At 28.6% G+C, this 26,029-nt stretch overlaps 1 protein-coding gene across 1 annotated transcript in view; it reads right to left on the bottom strand.

Moving 5' to 3' along the window:
- Nucleotides 1–24,116, bottom strand: part of LOC119680929 (oxysterol-binding protein-related protein 8) — a 52,255-nt gene extending 28,139 nt beyond the window's left edge. The window contains exon 1 of the mRNA XM_038093953.1: nucleotides 23,676–24,116. Within this exon, the coding sequence (XP_037949881.1) occupies nucleotides 23,676–24,063 (388 nt within the window). The 5' untranslated portion in view covers nucleotides 24,064–24,116. The remainder of the gene's footprint in view (nucleotides 1–23,675) is intronic.
- Between the last annotated feature and the right edge of the window lie 1,913 nt (nucleotides 24,117–26,029).

Below are 26,029 nucleotides of genomic sequence, written 5' to 3'. Positions count from 1 at the left end.
TAATATAATTTACTATTAATTACAATATATTTACAACCTAACGACAATACACAAAAAAATATTTAGGATGTTATGAATAGATAGATAATAAACAGATTTATTGATGAAAAATTCAAAAAGAATCCCTCATCTTGTCACTAAATTTATCTTTTTTGAATAAATTAATGTTTTTTAATTTTATTAGATAAAGTTAACTCACCACAATTTTTACACGTTAAAAATAAAGTATCCACGAATATCTGATAAACACGGTTAATTTTATTTTTTATATTATTGGACATTTTAAAAAAAAATATACAACACAATACAGATCTCTCAGAGAATGAGAGAGACAAAGAGAGAGAGAGAGAGAGATTTAAATAGTCGTTACTAGTAAACTGGTATTTAAAAAATTTTGTATTTTTTGAAGATTTCAGAAATAGATTAAATTTTATATATACGTATTTTTATATAGTATTGTAGTATATTTAATATAATGGTATTCAATTTAATTTGCAATATATTTTATTATTATTTTTTTCATTATTTTTTATTTATATTTTTTTTCATTATTATTTATTTATATTATTTTCATTATTTTTTTTTTTGTATTGTTAAAACTATTAACTGACGTATTATTTAGTGGCATTATTTAGTGCCACTCACTCAATTTTTTTTACAACTATCCATTATAAATTTAATATGAAACTAATTTTTAGGTTATTCTTCTTCGAAATATTTAACTTGAAATTATAATTTTTTTTTTAACATATAAACCATTAAATAAACGAAAAACACTCCAGACGTTATTTCACCGCCGACTACTTGCATTTTGTATTAGCAAACTAAACATTTTGCATAAAACATTTTATGAGGAACCAAAAACTTGACTCACTGGCTCGAACGTACATATGTAGGTATGTTTTACTCTACTTTGTTTTTACTGATAAATAATTTAATTAACCAAAATTTTTATAGTTTTACGGCTAATATTTATGTGTGTGTTGAAATCACCTAGATAAATTCAATATTTTTAAGGTCTGATTATTGTACTCATATATAATATTATAACTTTATTAAAAGTTTATAGTGAATAAATCAAAGTACTGTCTGATATCTTAGATGTGTGTTCATTATTTGCGAAATAAGTTGTTATAGGAAATCCCCTACACACATAATTACATTTTACATTACTTTTACAGACCTTGGAAAAAAATTTTACTTAGAAAAAAAATTTTTTTTTTGGATTTTGGGAATTTTCTCAATTTTATCCTACAAAGAAACACATTTTTCTATACAAATTGAGTTTAATCTGAAAAAAATGGAATTTACTTGAAATAGGGATAAAACTACACACATGTATATCTACTAATGTTGATATAATAATTTCACAGAAAAAAAAAAACAATTTCAAATGTATATTATAATATATATAAAAAATATATGTAAATATATATAATTAATCATATTAGAAAAAGACTAATTTGATATTATAATATAATAATACAGTAATCCCTCCTATAACACGGTACCCTTATAACTCGTTTTCATATTACGCGATTTCAATTCCCCGTATAACACGGGCATTTCTCCATATAACGCGGGGATTTGTACAGTTCATAATTAGCTTCGCATACCTTTGCACGTGTGTATACGGGGTATACGGGAATACCCCTAAAACGCGTTTTCCTATAACGCGGAGGGGGTATATAGTTTTATATTATAGGGGGTATAATATAATAACATATAATATTATAATATAATTATACATAATATTATGATATAATAATATATAATATAATATAATAATATTATAATACCATACATTCTCTCTCTAAAAATTTTTGTTTTTTTAATGAATTTATATCTAAAATTTCCTTTAGCAGATAATAAATAATTAGTTTTAATTTTTATATCCAATCATAAAATAAAAATAATCATAAAAAAATTATATTGTAAATTCTAAAAAATACTGTTTTTTTAATATATGGTATACATATAATTTTGTTTATAACCTCCATGTTATTACATAAATGCCCTTGACATCATTATAACATATGTTACTAATCTATATATTATATATACTTTTTTTTTCAACTGCCTAAGCTTTGCAACAGACATTCCACTATGGAAGTCTACAAACTAACAGCAAACATCTTTAACATACCATAGATCTTCAAATGATTTTTCTGACTTGGTGTGTGGTATCAAAGTGCCGCCTAGGTGCTACTTAGGCAAATAAAAAAGCGCATAAAAATATATAAGGAATATCCTTATGGATATATGCATATAGTCGTTAAAGTCTATGTAAATATATTATATACATATATGATATAAAAATTAATATGTAATATATATATATAATCAATATATATACATATGTCAAAAGATCAACAGAAAAAAAAAGTCCCCAAATTTCTGGAAGAAAATTAATGAAAATGAATATGCAACCGGCCACACTATAGCAGTCCAGCTAAGTACTATACTTTGATAACGGAATGAGCACTCAGGATTGAGGACATAAAAGCAACGTTTAATATTTTAAAAAAAAAACTAAAAACAAAAATAAAAGAAGATCCTAAAAAAATCCTACGAAAAAAGCCGAAATTATTTGGGTACATATAACATAATCCTTACTTGCAATTGATGAAATGCCAGAGTTAAACCCTGAAGGAAACACCACAAAAGAAAGACGTAAAATAATATGACCTCGAATATGAGTTTTAACGAGACTAAAAAACATATTGACAACATTTAATATCTTTTTCAGATAGGCAACGATGAAAGTCTAGTCTATATATACCATATATAAACGAAGAGAAGTAATTACAACTGTAGAGAACTACAATTTATTTTTATAAGTACATAACAAATTATTATTAAATTTTTTTAATATTGAAAGTAATCATACAGTTATTTTATACAAAAAATTAACTGTTAAATTGCATCCTATCAATTTTTAGCTTTTTAGTGCTGTTAGCTGGCACTGTTTTTATATATTTCGGTTTTCTGTTGTTGTAACATTGTAGTGTATGTTTGTAGTAAAATTTTCAACATAATTACTTTAGTTAACGATTTAAAAAAAATTTTTTTTTTTAAAAATTTTCTTTTATTTTCTCTACTTATTTTTTCCCAATTAGTTATAATTTTAATTACTTAATTAAAAAAATATTTGTATAGGTATATGTCTATTATACATTTATACGCAATTAAAAATAATTTAAAAAGTTCGTTAACAAATTTATACATTACCAATAATAACTTATTGGTAATTATTGTTCTTAAATGTCATTAACGAGTTTTAAATGCTTATAATTTTTAGTATATCACTTTTAAAGTAAGGCTTTCGGTATATTTAATATTATGATCTATTTACGATAGCGAATGTAAAAAGTAAATACTATTGATAACTCGTTGATAAAACTATATTTTTTTATTTTATTTAGTTTTTTATTTCAGTATATATACTTAGCTATATTTACAGGGCTAGAATGTTCCCATCAATTGCTTATAACAATCATATATTATATATAATAATATTTAATATTTATATTTAATTATATAATCAATATTACTTATATTTAAATTTAAAAATAAATAAAAAAAATTATATTAAAATTGCAGTCTTATAAAAATACTAATCAACCTATACCAACGATGAATAAAAATTAAAACTTAAAACTTTAATTGTAAATGGTATATGGTATTGGAAGTAGTAAATCGAATATCTTAAATAAATAAAGCTTTCTACAGCTTACGATTGTTAAATATTAAAAAAAAAAATATTTTTTAATATTTAACAGCTACGCTCTGTTGGGAGCTGGTACCCTGTCTATTTCTATTCTACTCTATTTTATTTAGTATTATTAGGTTTTTAATAGTTAGTTAGTTAGTTGTGGTGGTTGGAGGACGAATCGTCCCCAATTAGCTAAAAGAAAAAGGAAAGCCATTTTGAATCCACAAAAAACCTCGTAATAGTGGGTAGTAAATAGAGGGTCAAACTAGAACCAGCCAGAGGCATTAACAAAGATAAGAATCTGGCTAATGCTAATGCTGAAGATATCGCTAAGTGAGTTGAAGAAGGAGGCCCCCAGAAGCTTAAACCTAGTTCTGGCCAGACCTGGACAAAAACACATCAGGTGTTCTGGTGTCATTTCTTCATGGGCTGGTAGACACCCACTGCAAGAGGTACCACAGGGAAGGCCGAGTCTAGCTCCATGTCGTCCTATGGACTAGTGTCCCGTAAACACAGATATTAGCCTAGATACCTCAGATTTGTTTCTACAAATTAAGTCAGGTAGCCCTTGACCTGGCTACTGAGGCAGTAAGGGTCCACTCACTATTTGCCTGTCGCAAATAGGTTTTTAATATTAGTATTTGATTTTGTGATATTCTTATAATTGACAGTAACAAGTTCACCAAGTACTTTGATAAGTAATAAAAAAAATATTTATTAAAATTTAAAATTATTTTTAAATATGCTGATTATTTGTCAAGATATATTCGCAAATTTTTATAATATTGACATGATTAAAATATCATAATAAAACCAAAAACTTTCCAAATAAAAAATTAATCATAAATCTGTGATATGAATAACTATTTTAATCGGTTTTTGTTATAAAAAAATACTAATTTATAGAGTCTAAATATATACATATCCGTATATATACAATAAATTTAAAAATAGATTTAATTTTTATTTGCATTTAAAATAAAATAATTTATTATCATATAAAATATACAATAAAGCAAAGTTAATTAGTATTTTGAATACTAAATTAGTAACCAAAAATCAAATAAAATGCTATTTTGTAAATATTTATCAATTGATTTATAGTGAACCCCAAGCATTATGATAATTTTATTTGTGAAAATTGAAATTAAATTACATTTGAAAATAATTTTAAAATCAATAAATGTTCAATTTGACTTTAGTCAAAAAATAATTACTCATGTCTAATTTAGGTCATTTACATGACTTATCTATTTCGAAATATATTTCAAACCAAAATCTATCAATAAAAATTATATGAAGTGTATAAAATATACAGGGTAAATAAACAGTCATTTGTTTAACCCAGTATTGCATATATTAGATATTAGATAGATATATTATTTAATACTAAAGTACATGATTTTTTATTAGTAACTTCTGACACAAAAAATTAAGACTAAAACTCTCAACATAAGTTACTAAACGAGTTAAATTACATATTCAAAATAGCTATAGAAATTAAAATTTAAAATTAAAAAGAATTATTTCTTTAATATAAATTTGACACCAAGAGTCAATTTTCCATCAAAATTCATTTCGTAAAAATGAAATTAAGTTCATTTCGAAATTAATTAAGGAAATTAGGGAAATCACATGTTCCAAACACCATTTGTATCTGGGAAATTTTAAAAGTTTATTAATATAATTATAAAGGATGGCATTCAGTAGTTTCATTAGTTTTAGAGAATTTCAGATATATGAATTATTATTTTTCACTCTATTTTAAATTAATAAGAGTTATAGTTTTTTCTCTATGTTCAAATTCAAAAATGTTCACTACTTTCAAAAGTAATGAAGTTGACTTTTATTAAAGTCAACTATCACTGACATTTATTTAAAAAAAATTTCATTTTTTCCTTATCTCAATTTTATATTTTGCTTAAAATTTATCTTACGCATAGTACCATTTGAAATGTCCCTTAATTTCAGCCTTCGTTTCAACGAAATTAAGGTCATTTACCTTCATTTCGTTCTAACCTGAACTTTATTTGGAAAAATAATTTCATTTCGGTGAAACGAAGACGAAATTAAGAACTGAACTGAAATTTATTTGGAAAAATAACTTCATTTCGCTGAAACGAAGACGAAATTAAGATTTTTGCGAAATTAAGGTGTGTCTGAACATAGTATTATTGATGCTATTAGCTAACAATTAATTTTGTTTATTTATTATAATGTGTATATGTATGTATGAGTTAAACTTTCTGGCTTAAATAAAACTAGACCTCTAGGTATTAAGCGTCCTGACCACAACTCTCCCCCTTTTAGTTACTGGAATGAAGTTTACGCATTGCGGTTGAAATCTTCTGCATTCAATCCCAAGAGGTTTAGTTTTATTGGATTAAAATCTCACAATGTGGCTTTTGATGCTTTATATTGCAAAAAAACAAAAGACAATTAAATGCGTGTATGGGATGAAGAGGTTTCTTTATAAATTATATGATTTCAGTTTAGTAAAAAAAATTATTATTATCGTGACATAGATCGTCAGAACTCATTAAAAGAGATCGCGTGAACAATGCAACGCTTACTGCAGTACTTTCTGGTCATGCTGATGTACAGGAACCCACGCAGAGAAACTGCGCATTCCCCATAATCTTCACTTGAAGATTTGTTGAAGTTGTAGAAACTCACAGGAAAAAGAAACCATAATACATTGTCTCTGTGAATGCCCGGCTTTGGCGTCCAGAAGATATAGGTGCTTAGGAAGATACTTCTTTGATAGTTAATCAGAATGTTCATCGGACGAAAGACCTATTAAATTATTTAAACTCGACGGAATGGATTTAATCTCTTCTATACTAGGGTTCTTGCGAGGAATGTGGTAGCAGAAGGGCGAAAAATCGCTAATTGAGGTACATTGAAGTTATCTAATGCTATCAACCAACCAACTTCTTTAGTTGTTAATGTTGAGGATATTTTTTCAAATTTCTATCCATTTATTTAAAAAGCACCATTTTTATAAAAATCTGATTTATTTTATGTTTAAAAATGTTTTAGGAACTAAGTAACACTTGTTGGGAAAACTTTATATACCTTTGAGTAAAGTTTTCTTACAAATGGCATCTAAAGTGCGCTACTTTTTAATCTGAATAATTTATTAGATAAAATTTTCTTTAAGATATCTATAAAAATATCTTGTTTGTATAAATACCAATATGAAAAAAAATTTTAGTACGCCCTTCTTAAAGTTTATCTAGTAATAAAAACTCGATTCAAATCTAAACGGTTTTACTTTCGGCTCAGAATTTTACTCACTTCTTACAGAGTTCAATAATCTTTGATAATAATATACGATCGATTATTATCAGAAATTTTATAAATATAATTTTCAATTATGCAACCAAAAAAAAAAGATTAAACTAAAATAAATGTTCAATTTTATCAAGTTTTTAATTATTCAATACAAAAAGTATCTTTTATCTATATACTATAGAGTATAGATACATATACTTATATGTTTGAATGTCATAAAAATATTTCTTAAAATATATATCTTATCAAATTCGAAAAATAAAAATTATTATTTTTATTCAGTCTTTCTTTTTTCTTTTTGTGAATGATATAAATTTGAAAATTCGAACTTCAATTTGATAACGTAAGTCTTTTTCTTTTGTTCAATTTTTATCCTCCACTTCAAGATAAGTTACTAGTGCTTTTGTAGATACATATTTAGAATAGAATAAATGTTATAAAGTAAGAGGCAAAACTGAAAAATTTTTTTAATTTAATTTTTTCTGCTGTTAGAAATTAACTGCTTTTTGTTCATTAATTTAATGATGTTTTTCCGCTTCTTTTTTCAAATTTTAAATATTTCTGTGAAACTGACAACTGTAATGGGAACAATAACGACAACAAAAGTCTGACATCATAACATTTAATAAAGACACTGTATTAATTTATATTTACATATTAAGAAAAAATACAATTTTATTCATATTCTGAATGCAAATTAGCAAACAAACGCGTCATACTTCTACTTTATTTATGAGTATAAATTCCAATATAGATACTTTTGTATCTTGTATTCACTTTCATATTAACTTGGGTAATTTCAAACTACAATTGCATTATAATATAATTTATACTTTATACTATAATTTTATACAATAGCAAATATGTGGAAGAAAATTATATGATTCTTTAAATGATACCAGGTTCAAGTTCAATTAAATATAACAAAAACACTGTGGTTTTGTAGTAACTATAATTGTGTTGATTGATATATTATTTTTTTGAAACAGTAAAAGAATTCTTAAAATAAACCAAACTTTTTAAAAAAGATTTGTTTGTCTTCGCTTTATTTCACCGAGCTTTTTTATAGGGATTTCTCAAATGTTTCTTCTTAACTGTAGAAAAGCTAGAGTAGAAAAAGTAGAGTAGAGTGAACTTAATTAAGTTAAGAAGGACAGTTAAATAGTTTGTTATCTTGTTAATTGTAAGTTAAAATTGTAAAAATATAAAAATTTCTTAACATAATATACAATTATATATATCATAAAATAAAAATAATATTAAACATATACGAGATACAATACGATATTTAAAATCTAAACACACTGCTATAATTCAAAAAAATCTACTATAGAAGCTAATACCAATAATATTGATTGGAGTAAAACCCTTAAATATCTGACACGAAACATAAACTTAAGTAAATATGCCGAAATACACAAATATTTTCAAGTGCTTACCATTCCGGTACAATACCAGAAATAAAATACGAATTTGTAAGCAGAATTTCAACTCCGTTTTCTACTACATAGGGCTTATAGGAAAACAATGGAATTCACTAAAAATTTAAGAGAACATAGTACTGAGGTTAGGTTAAATTAATTGACTGCAATCCACACATCACTTGCTACAGTTAAACTCACAATCAAACAAAAATACCTGAGCATAGCCAAGCAATATTGGGCTGATGAACCTCATTGTCAGATATCTAGGTTGACTTGGTCTAATTTAGAGAAGAAACGAACTAGTCAGCTACTTCAACCAAGGCGGAACGTGCTTAGCACCACGGTATCACTGCTGATGGAACACTGCGAAATAGGAAGGTATACTATGACACTGATCCTACCCTGTAATAATTTTTGTTGAGGTTGTGACTCTGAGTATGAGGAGGAGACTGTGCTCCATCTTATGTGTCAGTGTCCTTCTTTAGCTAGAAAAAGATTAAAAATTTTCGAATCCCCATTTCTCACCGTTCTGATTAAGCTGTCATCCTGCAATGTTAGGAACTGAAAATTTATAGAACTGTCAGGTTGGTTTTCTTTTACCTAATGGGGAAGTCGTGACCTTTTTTTGCGTTGACTCTATACTGATTGAAATCTATGTACGTATTAATGCTATTCCTGTGGTACCACAATAGACCTAAAAATTGCCTTATTAGCAAATAACAATTAAAAACCTTTTTTTTCACATTTTTAGAATATACATTTTTTATATAGAGATAAAAAACAATATGACATAAGTTAATTGGAAGCAGAAGTATTATGTATTGTATGCTCAATTAAAAGATGACACAAAAATGATCTAATTTCATACGAAATAATGTTGGCTTTTTCATTTCATGAATCATACATAAGTGTAGTAACAGTGTTCAAAACTATAACTTTGAACAAGCCGCGGACCACCGATTGGGATTCACTGCCATAGGGTGATTGGTTACACCAAATATCATATAATTCGGTTGCAATAGGGCGAGTAGCAGTTTACTCGTTACTCGTTGACACAACTTGTTAAATCACAATGAAATTTAAATCCAACAGATTCAATGACAAAAGTTTAAAACTAAGTTGTTACGCTTAGCGACAGTTAGAATATCAGAAAAGTGTGAATGAAATAAATTTAAAATAGAGATTTAAAATAAATTTAAAATTTTGTTCAAATTCAAAGAAGTACGTGACTAACTTATATGAAAATGAATCAATAAAGAGACCCCACTGGTGCGGTTAACCAGTATAATTATATTTTAAATAACTTTATTTAATTTTTATTTAATTTTTAATTTTTATTATTTTATAAACAATTTTTTCATATTCATCACTACAGGAACTGACTACCTTATAATGCAATTCGAAATATAGTACATATATAGTTAACAAAACACCTAATTACATAAACTGTATTAAATTCTGTTAATTTTACTGCCTCTTCTGTTTCAATCAGTGCCCCTATCACCTTCTTAGGTTGATGTATGACCATTTTTTTCATGGAACCTTGCCGCCTCAGCAACCAAATCGAAGACTATATGGCCAATTTATTCCAAATGTAGAACATCTGGCCTAATTCACAGTAGCAAATCAGATGTATCTAGGTTAATATCTGTCTTTACAGTGCACTGAACCATAGGACAGCATGGAGCTAGACTTGGCCTACCCTGTGGAAACTCCTGTATTGCGTGTCTACCAGTTCTCGAAGAAAGGGCACGAAAACACCTGATGTGTCTATTCCCAGAACTAGGCTTAAGTTTAACCCCTTCTTCAACACACTCGGAAATATCTCTAGCATAAGCATTTTCCAAATTCTTGCCTTTATAAATGAGTCTCGCTGGTTCTAGCTTGACTTTCTGTCTACTAATCACTATTACGAGGTGTTGTGGATTCAAAACGATTTTCTAAGCTAATTGAGGAGGACTCGTTTCTCCCTCCACTACAACTAACTATGTTAACTAACTTATTTTAATTACTTTAGAAAGTATCGGCAACTTTTACATTAATTACACAAACAACGATTAACAACAAATCTACTTGTTTTTTATGGTGTTTGCAACTTCAAGTACGCTATATCGGGAACTAAGCTATATCAATATACAGTATTTTCGAAAAATTTGCTTAAAACATTGAAATGTGTGAAATCCATTGACAAATTGTGGCGCCTGAAAAATCAGAAATGTGCTATTATAACAAATTGTTTATAACACCACATTTATTTTTTATAACCCATTTTTATTTATTATTTAATAAAACTAACACCGAGAAATAGTCAACAATTATTTAATTTACATTTAAACGTTTACATTAAAGGAACTATTTATCTTATGTGCATTTAAACATATAATTTGAGGATTATTTATTAAAAATAAGAAAAAAACAAAAAAGGTTGAATGTTAGGTGACAACTTTCTATAAAAAAGTGCAAAAGTAATAACATTAAGCGAATTTAATAAAAATCCAATCAGAACTAAAAAATCATTTTAGAAAATATTATAAATATCACCTGGCGATGATGGACCCGGACTGTTGCTCAAACTATCAGTGGAAGGAAGTTTTGGCAATAGAACTTTTAGAGATGTACGACGCATAAACTTGAAATCAAATGCTGCAGAAGCGTGAAAATATTAATCGAAAATGTTAAAAATGTACATGAAGTCGTTCAAATATCTACAAAAGCAGTAACTTTACGGCTTAAATCTAAACAACAAGGAAACGCACAACATCTAAAATAATAGCAAATGTAGATAATTTGCCATGAAATTAAAAATTTTAAATAAATTAAAAATTTAATTAAAAGAAATTAAATTTACATTTAAAAGAAATTAAATTTTAATTAAAAAATATTTAATTTTAATTAAAAAATATATAATTTCAAATAAAAAATATTAAATTTTAATTTAAAAAATTATTAAATTTGTTATAGTTTTGCAGTTTTTTTGTTACAAAGGAAATGTTTATTGTTAAATAAATTAAAATACTTAAATATATTTAATATTAATGTGAATTAGTATTTACTTAAGTATGTAGTATCTAAACTATCATATAAAATACTGTACATATAAGTAAATTCAGAATGTATTGTGAGGTCCTTTAATTGTTCTTATATAGATTGTTTGTGTAGATATACTTATAGTACACTATAGTCCTTGGAAGTTATCGCTCTAAATCTCAATTTCACGTAGAGTGTTAAAATCAATAATCCTTCAAGTTGAAAGATAAAATTTCACTCTAATTGAACCACATTCACGATAAAATGTAACTTAATATCATTTTTATCACCATTTTTCGATGACTCATAAAAATGGGTTCGTTGTTATTGTTTTTCATTCACGGTCTAATTAAATCTCCTCTCCATTTTTTCCCTTTTTCGCCTCTTTTCCTTGAAAGGATATTTATTTTATGCACACCAAATGTAAGCAAAAGCAAAACATTCATTCCAAGCGATAAAGTATTGAGTATCAAAAACACAAACACAAACAAAAACAAACAAAAACAAAATAATTACAAAAGAAAAATGTCTGTGAACACGCAGCGTGGCAATAAAACTGGAAGGCGCCATCGTACATGTAGAAACTCATGGCGGCAAATGGGTTTCCGGTATGAAACGCAGGCAATATGGCACAGAATCGCCAACTCTGTCAACAAGCTTATTGTCGAGCTTACTGCATTACATTATGAGAATTAATTGCATACTTAATTATCATGCATAGCTTTAATTAAAATATCAGCATTATTTTTAATAAAAACCATACAAAATGCCGGGAATGTGTTAGCTTAGAAAAATTAAAGAATTAATAGCAAATGAATTAATATGATTAACTCCAGTTAATCTCAATAGCACTAAAGATAATTACTTATTTAAGTATAGAAATTGTATTTCCAATCTTGCGAATAATTAAATATTCGAATGCATTAAAGATTAAATAAAATTAAGTTAAATAACTGATTAATCTTCTATTGAATTAATAGAAGATTAAAATAAAAATATAACATAGGAATTAGAACCTGTCAGATTAGACAGGTAGTTTTAGAATTAAAACTATAAACTATTATAAAAAAAATAAATTAAGACTAAAGATGGTAAAGAACATAAATTAATAGCAGTTTAGTCTCCCAGGAAAGTGGTTTTCCAAAGGTCTGGTCTCCCAAAGCTCTGGTCTCTCAGATATCTAATCTTCCAGAGATCCAGTCTCCCAGAGGCCCGGTTTTCCAGAGAACTGGTCTCCTAGAGGTCTGATCTTCCAGAGATTTGGCAACCCAGACGTCTGGTCTCACAGAGGTCTGGTCTTCCAGATATCTCATCTTCCAGAGGTTGGGTCGTCCAGAGACCTGCTCTCGCAGAGGTCTATTGTCTCAGAGGTCTAGTCTTCCAAGAATCTTATCTCTTAGACGTCTGGTCTTTCAGAAATCCAGTGATCTGGCCTTCGAGACAATTCTTACTAATATCTGTCTTTACAGGGCACATGATTCGTGTTCCTCCCTCTACTCCAACTAACTAACTAAGACTCTAGACTAATGACAACAGGCTACTTCTTGGTGTCATATTGGTTAAGATGTTTATACAAACAAAAAATATCTAAACATAAATTAGGTGTAAAACAGTACTATAATATCCTATATTTTTTTTTCTGATTGTCGAAAAGCAACATAAATTTCACAAATTAGAGGACTCTCCAGTTCAATAGTGTTTGTACTTGGTTTTATCAATCCCTCAAAAGCTAAAATACTTCCTTTATATACAAAAAAAAACAACTTTTTTTTGTTTTACTTAATCCGATTGTTCAATATAAGTGTTTAAATTGATAAAAATAGTTAAAACATTAACTATTATTATTATAAAAAAAAAAATTTAATAGAAAATGTCAAAAAAATATTCTGTAACACTAATTTTCTTATAACATTGCACCTGGTCACCATATAAAAGTAATTTTCTTATTTTATCTGAACAGAGTACATAAATAATAATCCGCAAATTGAATTGTACAATATTGAAACAATTTCGAAATTTATATCTTCCTACTCCAACAAATCGCATACAAATCATAAATGTATCTTTAGTAAGTTTCTATTATTTATAGAAAAAGTGTTACGTGTCAACATAACTGCATTTTAGATTTTTTTAATCCATCAAATGTGAGTAATGCGTTGCTGCCGGGCTCAGATTTGGAGGTCAACCAATAGAAATAAAACTCACCGAGTATATCAAACACTGCTCGCCTGAAACCACAGAAACCCCAAAGTATGAAAATGTGTCAAAATAGAAAAAAATCTTCTGACAACAACACGACATTATGACGTTTATGTAATATGAGAATTAAGTTCAAAGGCAAATTGTGGAGGCAGCCTTTTGTGTGGCAGTAGTAGAACAGTAATAGCAGCATACAGCACTCCCCCCGCCTCCCCAAACAATATCCACACACAATATCAATAAACAAAACAAAAAAGCATACAAACAAACAGACATTCTAACAGCAGCAATACGGTTTCAACTTTACGCTACACCAATTTTGTTTGAATACCTCCGAAATAAATTAAATTAATATAATTAATCTTCAGTTTCAATACAATTTCATTTTAGATTTTGAAATTTAAAGAAGACACAAAAGTAAAACTTTATTACTTGACAACATTTGTTTTTAATAAGTAATTGATTTTGTTGGCTTTTTATTAAGTTAATTTTAGATTATTTATATCTCAATTTGCTTTTCCCAATTTGGTAGTGAATTAGGTAATAGTAGTAGATTTAGTAGTAGAGACATATGATATATCACATATAAAAATCATGTAAAAATCATGTGTTCTAATATCACGATGTTCGAAGAGTTCGAATATACTTTTAGTTTTGATCAAATATTTCAAATGTTCCCAAACACTTTCTAATGATTCGATCTTCAGAACATAAACATAGCTTGAACATAGCTAATCTTGAACATAGCTAATAAACTTGAACATAGCTAATCTAAACTATTTCCATTTATTTTCCGGTAATGTAATACATTGAAGCATCTGGCATAGAAGAACTTCAGAGATTCGTAAACCACACAAATTGGATCTATCAGTACTATTTTGCAACTGCTTAAGTAGTTGGTAACGACGATGCGGCACCAAATCTTATCGAAAATGGTAAGTGAATTTATCGAGACTTATCACTTTAACTATTCAACCAATCTCTTTTTCAAACATACTCAAACATCAAATTACTCAATATTCAAAAAGTCCGAATCTGGCATAAAAGAACTTCAGAGATTTGTAAACCCCACAAATTGGATCTATCAATACTATTTTGCAACTGCTTAAGCAGTTGGTAACGACGATGCGGCACCAAATCTTATCGAAAATGGTAAGTGAATTTATCGAGACTTATCACTTTAACTATTCAACCAATCTCTTTTTCAAACATACTCAAACATCAAATTACTCAATATTCAAATAGTTCGAATCATATTTAAAACTCTCGAAAATACATTTGGGTACAGTTTTAATTTCCCAAAGACCCACTTTTAAAAACAGCTTGTTGTCGAATAGACTACTTTGATTAACTTTTTCCACTATGCTATAAGCCGTTATAACAGTCTTCTCAAGGTATCGAACTTTAAAGTTATCAACTCTTCACAACACACCAGACGGCACGTCTATTTGTTCTTTGTGATTTATACGTAAAAATTTCCAACTTTAAAAAGAAATATCTGAATAACTAAGCTATATTGACATAGAACGTAGTTAAAGATACTGCCTGTAAGGTATCATCTTAGTATATGCAAATCACAGCTAACTCTTCACTTGTTTTCTTCTTTAAAGAATTTAAATGCCTTTACATTATTCATTAGTTCGAAAGTTCATACCTATTCATGCTCGTACAATGTACGTGCTATCGAGCACATTTATTCATTCATTGACTTAGTGGAATAGGCCACCGAAATGCTGAACACAATGGAATAGTTTGTGATGATTTATTGAAGAAATTGCGTGTCGATTTGAATTTTGCAAACAAACAAGTGCTATAATAAAACGTAAAAATTTCAAAGAGTAAAAATAAGAAAAAGTCAAACAATAAAATCAAAATAACTGATTGCTTATAGAACCTAAAATATTCAATTAACATTTCAATATTACTTATGGCTTTAAATTGCTTCAAATTTATGTAAATTATAGAAAAATATTCGTAATTTAAAAAAATAAGCAAAAGTAATAAAATTTAACCGAAACTAGGTCAGGCGAAATTCTTCACCATTTTGTACAATCAATCATTTTTGCAACAGGCAAATAGGTAGTGGACTTATACTTTCTTAGCAGACTGATCAAGGGCTACATGGTCAATTTAATCCAAATGTCAAATTTCTGACTTGATACACAGAAGCAAATTGCAAGTATCTTGGTTTGTCTTTACGGGGTACTGAACCATATTGTGGTATGGGGCTAAGCTCGAACTACCTTGTAGTATCTCGAGTGTCTACCCTCGCTCGAAACACCAGAATACCTGTTGTGTCTATGTCTATAAACACCTGTTGTGGCTATGTCCATGCTTGTCCTGGTTTTGGGGCTCTCTTCTTTAACACACTCAGCGATAACTCCAGCAATAGCATTGGCTAGACTTTCGATTGAATGATAAATAAACTATAGACAATCCTAAATATTTCCCGCAAGACCTTTCTTCCTAAAAGTTTCTAATCTGCGGTTATACATTCGCTTATGAGAGCAAATATTAAATAGAGCTTTCAATGCATATATGATACATATCACAAGAATAGTTTTTATAAAAATATTCTCGAATTAATACAAATATTAATAAGAACTAGGCATAAATAATCGATTTTTTACACTAGTTAGTGAATTGAGATGAAAGAAGTTAATTAAAACGACCACCTTCAATGAAAGAAAATATAAGTGATTCTTCACGTCTTTTGCTCACACTTTTTATTTTGCTGACAGCTTCATGTAAGCTTAAAATTATAATTTATGTGTTTTTATCAAAACAATTGTGTTTTATACCATATGTCTTCGATAAAGTTTCAAGGTTTAATAACATAACATACATTCCTGATTTATTCACATACGTAACTTTTACAAATAAAACTTCACTAACACTTTGCAATATAAGAAAACCATGACAATACGACGCTAAGGAGCGTTGTGAGTGCATTGGAACTGGGTCACATATAAATCATTGTTCAGATATTTACTTGCAATAATGCAATTGCATAGATGCACGATGTCTTGTGGTGTAAGTTGCAGTTCGGACAATCATAGATGAGTTTATATGTGGCTAAAAACATTTTGACAGACTCACATACTTTCACTAGAGCTTTAAATATTATTTAAACTGTTCGAAGCTTCAAATAATTTAATGTTCAAATATGCTTGTGCTCAAACATCAAACATCAAACAAGCTGCTCGAACATCAAAATGCTCAAACACTTTGAAGTAATAACTAATTACTAATTCACAGTAACCTTTGCCCTTGAGAGTTGCCAGATGGAATTATATTTTGAACTGGGTTGCGAAGTTAGGTCAGGTTGTACTGGTGATCCAAAGGGATCTATTTTAGAACTATTAGCCCATTGTTTTACCGTATAAGGGTAAAAAAACTTAGAAGATCAAAACTACTTTCAACCAAAGCTTAAAATGCTATTTAATAAGAGATTTTGCAGTTGACCAAGATCCTTAAAAACGAGGCCCATGAAGTAGTAAGGCAGCGGCGTGAATGTGCTAGATAAGAACAAAGCAGATTTTTATCGTCCTCTCCACAACTGCGACAGACATAATTGAAAGGGTGAGTCAATCTACTAGCATGGTTTCCTAATATGAATGATTTGTGACTACACCTACCACAAGACTGATATCTCTACGGGGCATCTTAATGAGAGTATTAGACTTCTTTTTAATAGAAGGTGGTTAATTTAAATACAGATACGGTACATATCGTTAAATATTTCCATCTTTTATTGAAAAGTTCAGCACAGAAGGAACTCAGTAACAGTTTGCATAATGTTAGCGATAGACAAAGATTGTTTAGGTGTTCCAAGTGATTTCCTGAAGCATTCCATTTAGCTAGCTTGCCTGCTTTGCAATTGCGGAAAATATGCCTATAACTAGGAACACAGATTAAAGAAATGTTATTAAGAAAAGGGAGAGTGCACTGTGACCTAAAAGGTCTTTTGTACCTAAGAGTGGGCTTGGAGTGTTTCTCCAAGTCTGATTTCTTTAATGAAAAACAGTATAGAGCCTATCTTATCTAGTCTTGAATCTCTCAGATCCATGAAATAGCCTCCTAGGTGTTTCTTCTGATTGTACATCAGTGCAAGGCACTCCTCAAGCACGTGGTATACAGTTTCCTTCTCTTCTCTACAGTATCTGCAGTTTGAGTTAGATTGAATTTCTGTCTTCGTTAGGTGATTATTCAATCTGCATTGACTGTCCAATATTCCCGTAATAATTCTTAGATTATTTTTCGATTATTCTATGCAATCTGGAGAAGCGTTTTAGGTTGTAAGTCCCTAAAAGCATTTTAGATTGTCATAGTTTGTCTTAGTAGATTGTCTTGGTAGCCTTTCCCAATAGTTTTCTCTTTCTATTTCTTTTGCAACGTTCTTAAGAATGGATAGTGTACTTTTTGATTAGACTACAGAAAAGTTCTGGGCCTATCATTACTAAACCCGCGCCTCTTGTTGCAAGTTTGTCTGCCATTTCTTTGCCTTGGATACCAGGGTGCCCAGGAATTCATATTTCTTTGCCTTGAATACCAGCGTGCTCAGGAATCCATTTCTTTGCCTTGAATACCAGCGTGCCCAGGAATCTATTTTTTTGCCTTGAATACCACCGTGCCCAGGAATTCACACCTGATTGTTCTAGCCAAGTATGAAATCCTACTATAATATACTCTAAAAATGCGCGTTCAAAAATCTTAAGAAATGTTTGGTCGCTATGTTTTAGACATTGATCTTAAAACACTGTACTACAAAATAGAGGTTTAACTCTGGTATTGTCAGAGTGGAAATAGGTTTATGCGTGCCTTGCGGTCAACTGAATTAACATAACCTACTTTTATTTATTTGCTATAAGATGTTGATATAATAGTTTCTATATAGACACTAACGTGTCTCGCATGCATTTTAAGTTTTGTGTGAAACATAATAACCGCAATTACACTGAGCGTAGGGAGTATGCAATTCCAACAAACCTAAAGGCAAGGTTAAAATTAAGACGTCATTTGGAACAGCGCAAAAATCTTACAAAGAAAAACTAAAAATCGTTATTATTTAACAAAAATAAAAAAAAAGAAAATATAAGACACAAAATGAAAAAAGGTGAGGTTCGGTAGCGAAAGTAGCATAATTTGCGGTTTCCATTCATTGATGTCATTATGTTATTTTACACTGCAATATGAACCACTTGCTCGTTAAAAAAATTTTATTGAAATTTAAATTGCAAATTGGAATTACCTCTTTGAATTAATAACACAAAAAAAACGATTGCCATTATGTGAGTAAATAAGCAAATGACTTGAGGACTCAGAAAAAAGTTGGAACAAAACTTGAGATGCTTTATTTCTAAATACTGGTATCAGTAAGCCACAATTCGATCGATTTTACTCTTTTTGCTGGCAAGTAGTCAAGGTAGAGTAAATAACAGAAAAAGGACCATAAAAGTCAAAGGGTAAATAAATTGAACCGTCGACTTTAGGCAGTTTTAATTAATCTTATTACATTGTCAGTGTGTTTTGATTTATCTTTAAATAAGAGTTTATTTTACTCGCAAGTGAACCCTGAACTTTTTAAAAGACGTGATAAAAGAAAAATACATGCAAAATGTAATGAAAATAAAAAGCCAAATAACTGAAGGAAAAAGGGTCAATCAATTTTTATTTACATTTTCGCGGTCAAATGCATTTCGAGCTTGAAATGTGCCATAAAAGTGCAATTAAAAAATTTTTTTTATTTTTCTTAACTTTAATTAAACTTTTTTCGTAATGTTAATAATAACAACAAGTTATTTATATTGCAATAAAATATAATTTATTTTTTTAAATTAAATTTTTATTACCTCTATGTGTCGAGGAAAACTTTGTAAATGTTTTGTATTGGCAATTAGCCAATTATTTTTTATTTTATGCAAGCAAAAGAATATATTTCTCTTTAAATAAGATCTCAATGAGGTGAATAAACTAAATAACTCACGTGCATTTCTCAAAACTGCATTAGGTGTGAGTATCTGCTGGCAATTAAATTATCTAAATAAATTTTCTTTAATTCTCACACTTGCAGATTCACATGGCGTATACGTAACATTAATAAATTAACGGAAAAATCAACAAGAAAAACCACATGAGACATGAGACAGGCACCATCTGATAAAATTCACATCAGAACCGGTGCTGGAGAAACGTTCAGCAATAAATGCATTTCAATTGTGATTATCGTGACCATGACCTAAGCCATGACTAATGCCTATGTATTAAAATTTCGAAGTGACTTTTTATTATGTATTGTACTTTATATTATTATTATATAACAAATGGTCTTTAAACAGAAAATTCCATTTTGAATATTTTATCTGCGACAAAACAATCTTTATGGAAAGCATTCCAGATAAGAAAATTAAATGGTTTATTTTTTATTTGACTTTAGCATTTTTATTTTTATTCAATTTTTTTTTAATTCTTATTAATTTCTTATTAATGATTATTTTTATTAATTTGTTGTATTTGTAAATAAAACATTTAAGTGCAAACTTAATTTGATTAATGATCAAAGTGTCAGGAAAATTAGTTCATTTATCAATTAAAAGCAGAAAGATTGTGACTATCATGACCGTCACTCATACAAAATGTTTGTTTACGTAAAACAAACGAGGATATATGAACTGCTGAGTGACTTAATTAATTCGTATTAAGAAATTAAACAACAATATTATATGGATTATTTTTTTGTTTTTTTTTGCACTCAGTCACTAAATAACAATTAACAAAGGAAAACAAAGCATTATAACTCAATTTTATTAATTAAGGACAGAAAAGAGAACAGCATGAAAATATTTGTAAAAACAAAGTTAAAAGAATTTAACTGAAAACTGAGCTTGATTTAAAAAAAGTAAGTAACAGAATATGGCATAAGTAAAGTGTGTTTACACTTTAACAATTAACGAACCTCAATTAGTAATAAGTGCACAATTAAAATTAAGTGTTTATACTAAAACTATTCAATTAGCGAAACAAAACAAAAAATTAAAAGGAATACGATTACCACCTTTTATAATTAAAAGCGGAAACCAATAGTAGACAGTTTTCCAATTACCTGGTTTACTCCAATGCAAAAATTACTCACATTGACGAGTACGAATACCTTCGTGAAATTAAGTGTTTATACTAAAACTATTCAATTAGCGAAACAGAACAAAAAATTAAGAGAAATATAATTAAATATAATATAATTATAATTATAATATAATTATATTATAATTTATAATTAAAAGTGGAAACCAACAGTAAATAGTTTTCCAATTACCTGGTTTACTCCAATGCAAAAATTACTCGCATTGACGAGTGCAAATACCTTCGTAAAATTAAGTGTTTATATTAAAACTATTCAATTAGCGAAACAGAACAAAAAATTAAGAGAAATATAATTAAATGTAATATAATTATAATTATAATATAATTTTAATATAATTATATTATAATTTATAATTAAAAGCGGAAACTAACAGTAAACAGTTATCCAATTACCTAGTTTACTCCAATGCAAAAATTACTCGCATTGACGAGCACGAATACGTTATTTTGCACGACGGTACCTTTTCGGATACATGATCTTTTTTCTGACACCCATCGCACTGAAACCTTTACTCTAAATTTGATTCAACTATGAAAGATCGACCTTTCAATACATCTCACTCTACTTCTATAGAAGTCTGTTCATTCCTTCCATTATCAAACACATATGCTTTACAACCGCAGTTTTATCAAGATAACGGTCACAAAGCCGTTACTGAACAACTTTCTTAGAATCCACACAGTTACTCCACTTCCTTCACTACTCTGTATTGTTCACATAAATTGTTTTATCTCAAACTATCAAGAAGCGACATCACAGTTCAGTGAATTAAAATATTATACACGTAGAGCAGGCTTTATTATTATTACAAGGGACAAGATAAAATGCAAGCTCTAGGATCGAAACCTCAAACAACTCTCCTAAGTATCCCTGATGATTAACATCAGCGCGCTACTCATGGAACGACATCTGCACGGCTGTTCTAAATAGAATACGGTTCAGAGGAATTGTTGAGGCCCTATACTCCACTGGGAGTTAACTGAACAAAGAAGAAGGATCCCAGCACAAAAAAGTTTTTGACAATGTCTTTTGGTGACTGATCTCAACCTCATTTAGTTCAAGGAAAATCGAATGGGAGATTAGTTTTCGTTAACTAATTTTTGATCTGGGAGATTTAAGCCAGAGTTTCTCAAAGGCACAATTAACACTCGTACGATACTATATTTTCGCCTTTAGCGATATTATTTTTTGGGAGCGTAGTAATCGTATTAAAACACATTGAATTTTTTTTCTGGTATTTTACTAAACATTTTATAATTTTGCGTATCTATATTGTAGTAATTCGTGATGTTTAATGTTTTGGATGAATTTTTTAATTTTTTGAAAAAATAATGTCATTACGAAGGATCGAAAGATTCTTTATGTGCTTAGAAGGAAACAACTCACACCATTTGCATTATTTTATAAAGTTATGGGCTGAGTAGTATTTAGTGGAAAATGCATAGTAACGAAAGATAAGACATGTACTTTTTGAGGATCTTGATCAATTACAAGACCTGACACTAAATAGCATTTTAGACTACGCCAAAGGTTTTAGGTGGTTTTAAACCCTAAATCCCACATATGCGATAACACAATGGACCAATAAGACTAAATGGATCCACCAGTGATCGCCAGTATGACCTAACCTAACCTAAAGGAAAGGAAACTTTTAAATACCCTTTTCACTATTTAATTAGTTATTAACAGTGGAGTATTTAGGATAGATTTAGGAAATACATCGCTTCCCTTGAGAATATTGTATTATCTAGTATATTTTGAACAGTTTTGAAGGAAGAATTAGCGAGTATGGTGATTCACATTTTTTAATTTTATTTCGATAATTACCAATGTAGGTGCAAAAAACAAAAAAAAGAGTCAAATTTCCGAAATCAAAATCCGTGGTTCTATTTTCAGAGCGTTGAATGATTGACAACCAACAGTTCTATGTTAATTACTGGATGTTCTAATTTATGAGTGTCCACGGTCTTATATTCTTTTCGTTATATTTTATTATAATTAAAATAAATAGTAAATATGTAGCTGTGTGCGCATGTATTTCTTTTTTAATATAAATATATATAATTAATAATTAATATAAATATTGTAAATAACATAAATTTACTATAATTATGTTGAGGCTAGTTGAGTCAGTGCACTTGAGCACTTTTACTCTTTATTAACTGCAATGTTTCTTTATAATCCCTCTCTACTACTTGACTGGATTATTGTTTATCACTTCATCAGATTAAGCAATAATTGACCTCAGATCTGCTTCCCGAGGAGCCTGTCACCGTTTTGCGTTTCGATAATGCGGTGTTTACATACACTATACTATAATCAAAGTGAAATCAGAGAAATGACATTATCTATAAATAAGTGTACTTAAACTAGACTTAGACGAAAAAATCGTAAAATCAGACAAGTAGGATTCCTGCCATTCATTTGTGTAAAATAATTTTTTTCTCTAACAAAATCGTTTTTTATTTAAGTTTGGCTAACGCTGGTGTGCCTAGGAGGCATAGAAAATGGAATAGTGTGAAATATTCACACTGAATAATTAAATATTGTGGTTTTTTGTATGGATTCCTTTGGTTAAGCACGCAAATTTATAGGGAGGATATGGTCACTTCTTCCATTGAATGGGTAGGTGTGTTGTTTGATTTTTATTGTAAATAAAACTATTAATTGATGTTGTTGTAATCGTTATGTTAACAAGTTTTAATGCAATTGTTTTGAATTTGTTTATATTTGTGCTTTATAAAGCAAAAATAAAAGAATAATAAAATGAACTTAATTATTAAGCAAATTAATCATATAACCACGCATTTAAAACAAAATTTGTTGACAACACACAAAAATACACGTAAAGCAATGAAGCACTTGGACTTACCACCAGCTTGCTTGATGCCAGCACTGTTTGGAGGTGTAATATTCGCACTACCAGCTCCAGCAGCGCCACCTGCTAACACACCGAGCGACTGGTTTGATGCTCCTATGGCTAGAGAAGTGTTACTCTGCATTTGCAATTGGCCAACAGCTGTAGTGGGTACACTGCTCGACTGTTGTCCGACTGCTGAGCCGCCTGGTGAAGACGATTCATTACCAGTACCAGCCCCTTGGTGTGAGTGGTGGTGCTGACGTTGGGCTGTACCAATAGTTGCAGAACTATTACTGCTGCCGTGTTGTCCATGAAAACTGCCGGACCCTGAACCAATGCGTATAGGTGTACTACTGACACCAATGTTAACATTTGTGGCAGTTGGCGTTGCTTGCGACATGTTTTTTTATATTTAATTTTTTTTTTGTTTTTTTTTTTTTGTATATCACAAAACTTTAGAATAAACGAATTTTTTTAAGATTTTTGTTAATAAGTGTTTTAAGAGTTTTAAGCTCACAGTTGTTTTTAAAAAATATTTTTCATTAAAAAAAAAAAAACTTTATTTAGCCAACAACGTGGTTATGCTAATTGTTATATTTTGTTTTGGTTTTTTCTCTTTTGTATTGATTTTACTAATAGTTTTCGCGTAGCTTACTTAACAACAAACATGCCCGTTTTTGGCCACTTGCCTTAATTTTTTTTTTCACTTTTGTTTTGTTTTCTTTTTATTTAAAGTGGAAAATATTCTACTTTTGCTTTACCGCTTAATTATGCACTTTGCTCTATGCTTCTAAAAACTTAATGTTGAGTCTTTGAACTTAGCAACTTTCATTAATTTTTTTAATTTTTTTTGTATGTAAAAAGTTATTTATTCTTTTTTATTTAGTTTATATTTAAAATTTTTTTTTTAGTAAATATTTCATATTTAAACAACTTAAAATTTATCTAATAAACTTTGAGAGAAATACACATCCACAGCCGAAGCAAGTCGAAAAAAGACTGAAAATACATCATCGAAGTGAACCCCATCAGTCCAGTAGCGAATTCCATAAAGCAAACTTTCGAGCTTTTGTCTTCACATATACGTCAACTGTTATAATGAAATTTAGGATTAAAAAGAAAATGGGTAAAGGTTACAAAAACAATTAAACGTTGACAATTGATTTGGATATTTTTTTAACGATAAATTTGTATGTTAAATATTTTTCTAAACTTTAAAAAATTATTTATTTATAAAAAATATCAAAAATTAAACCTTACTTGCTTATTATGTGTATAAATAAATACGTAATAATAAAATTATTTATTAAAAACGATAGAACTTATTTGATTTCTTGTTTATTTATTTAAATAATGTTTTATTTTAATATACTAACACCATAAAAAAAAGCCAAACAAACATTTTATTAACATAAATTATTTATATATAAAAAATCTTTGGTTAAATTGTTTTTTTGTAGGGCGAAAATTGTAGTCATAAATATTTCGCTACTGCATTATAATGACCTCATCATTCGTAATCATATTATTCATCGAAATGTCAAATCCGGCTATAAAGTCCAAAACTTGTTTAACTAGCTTCAATATATTATATTGAAGTTTTTATTTGTTATCAGTTTTCATTTTACTTTTAACATACATTTTCGTTTAGAATTTTTATGTTTTCTTTTTACCTTTATTTTGTGCTGACATTTGCAATAACAAAAATTTATGCAGAGTTGCTCTTTATTGAGTGATTGGTAGCACTAAAATATAAATTGCTTGTTTGCGTACAGTACAGCATAAAATTAAAACGTTAATTTATGCAAACAATTTTAAATAAATTATGATTAAATACATAAAAATTTGCCTATAATACTATATTTATATTTATGAATTAAATAACAATTATTTTTTCATCAAAGATTTAGAAACTTATAGAAAAACATATGAAAGTTTAAATCTCTATCTTATATTTTGGATTATAGAATAAATTGTGTATTAAAGTAGAAGTAATTTCTAATTAAGGAATACATTAAAACCTTTCTATACCTCAGAAAAAAATCTTAATTTTTTATAATTATAATGCTAATTATAATTAATATATAATACTTATATATCAATTAGTGATAGAAGACATAAAATACTTGTAGCTCCAATATAACGTTTGTAAGATTTGCTACAGTAAGACACAAAATATAACTAATCAAACAACGAATGGTGATCGGGTCTAAGTCCCGGAGTAACTCGTTTGTACAGTCTACGTCTGTGCCGCTCCTTTTCCCGTGACTGATCCAAAATTAATCCAAAGATTAACTTTTTAAGCATATATCGTATATTATAAGAAAAACATTACTGTGAAAATATGCAAACAATGAAGCATAGTC

The sequence above is a fragment of the Teleopsis dalmanni genome, chromosome 2, assembly GCF_002237135.1.
Source record: "Teleopsis dalmanni isolate 2A chromosome 2, ASM223713v2, whole genome shotgun sequence".
NCBI classification, from domain to species: Eukaryota; Metazoa; Arthropoda; class Insecta; order Diptera; family Diopsidae; genus Teleopsis; species Teleopsis dalmanni.
Note: the sequence above shows the minus strand (reverse complement) of the source record. Positions and strands in the feature narration are given on the sequence as shown.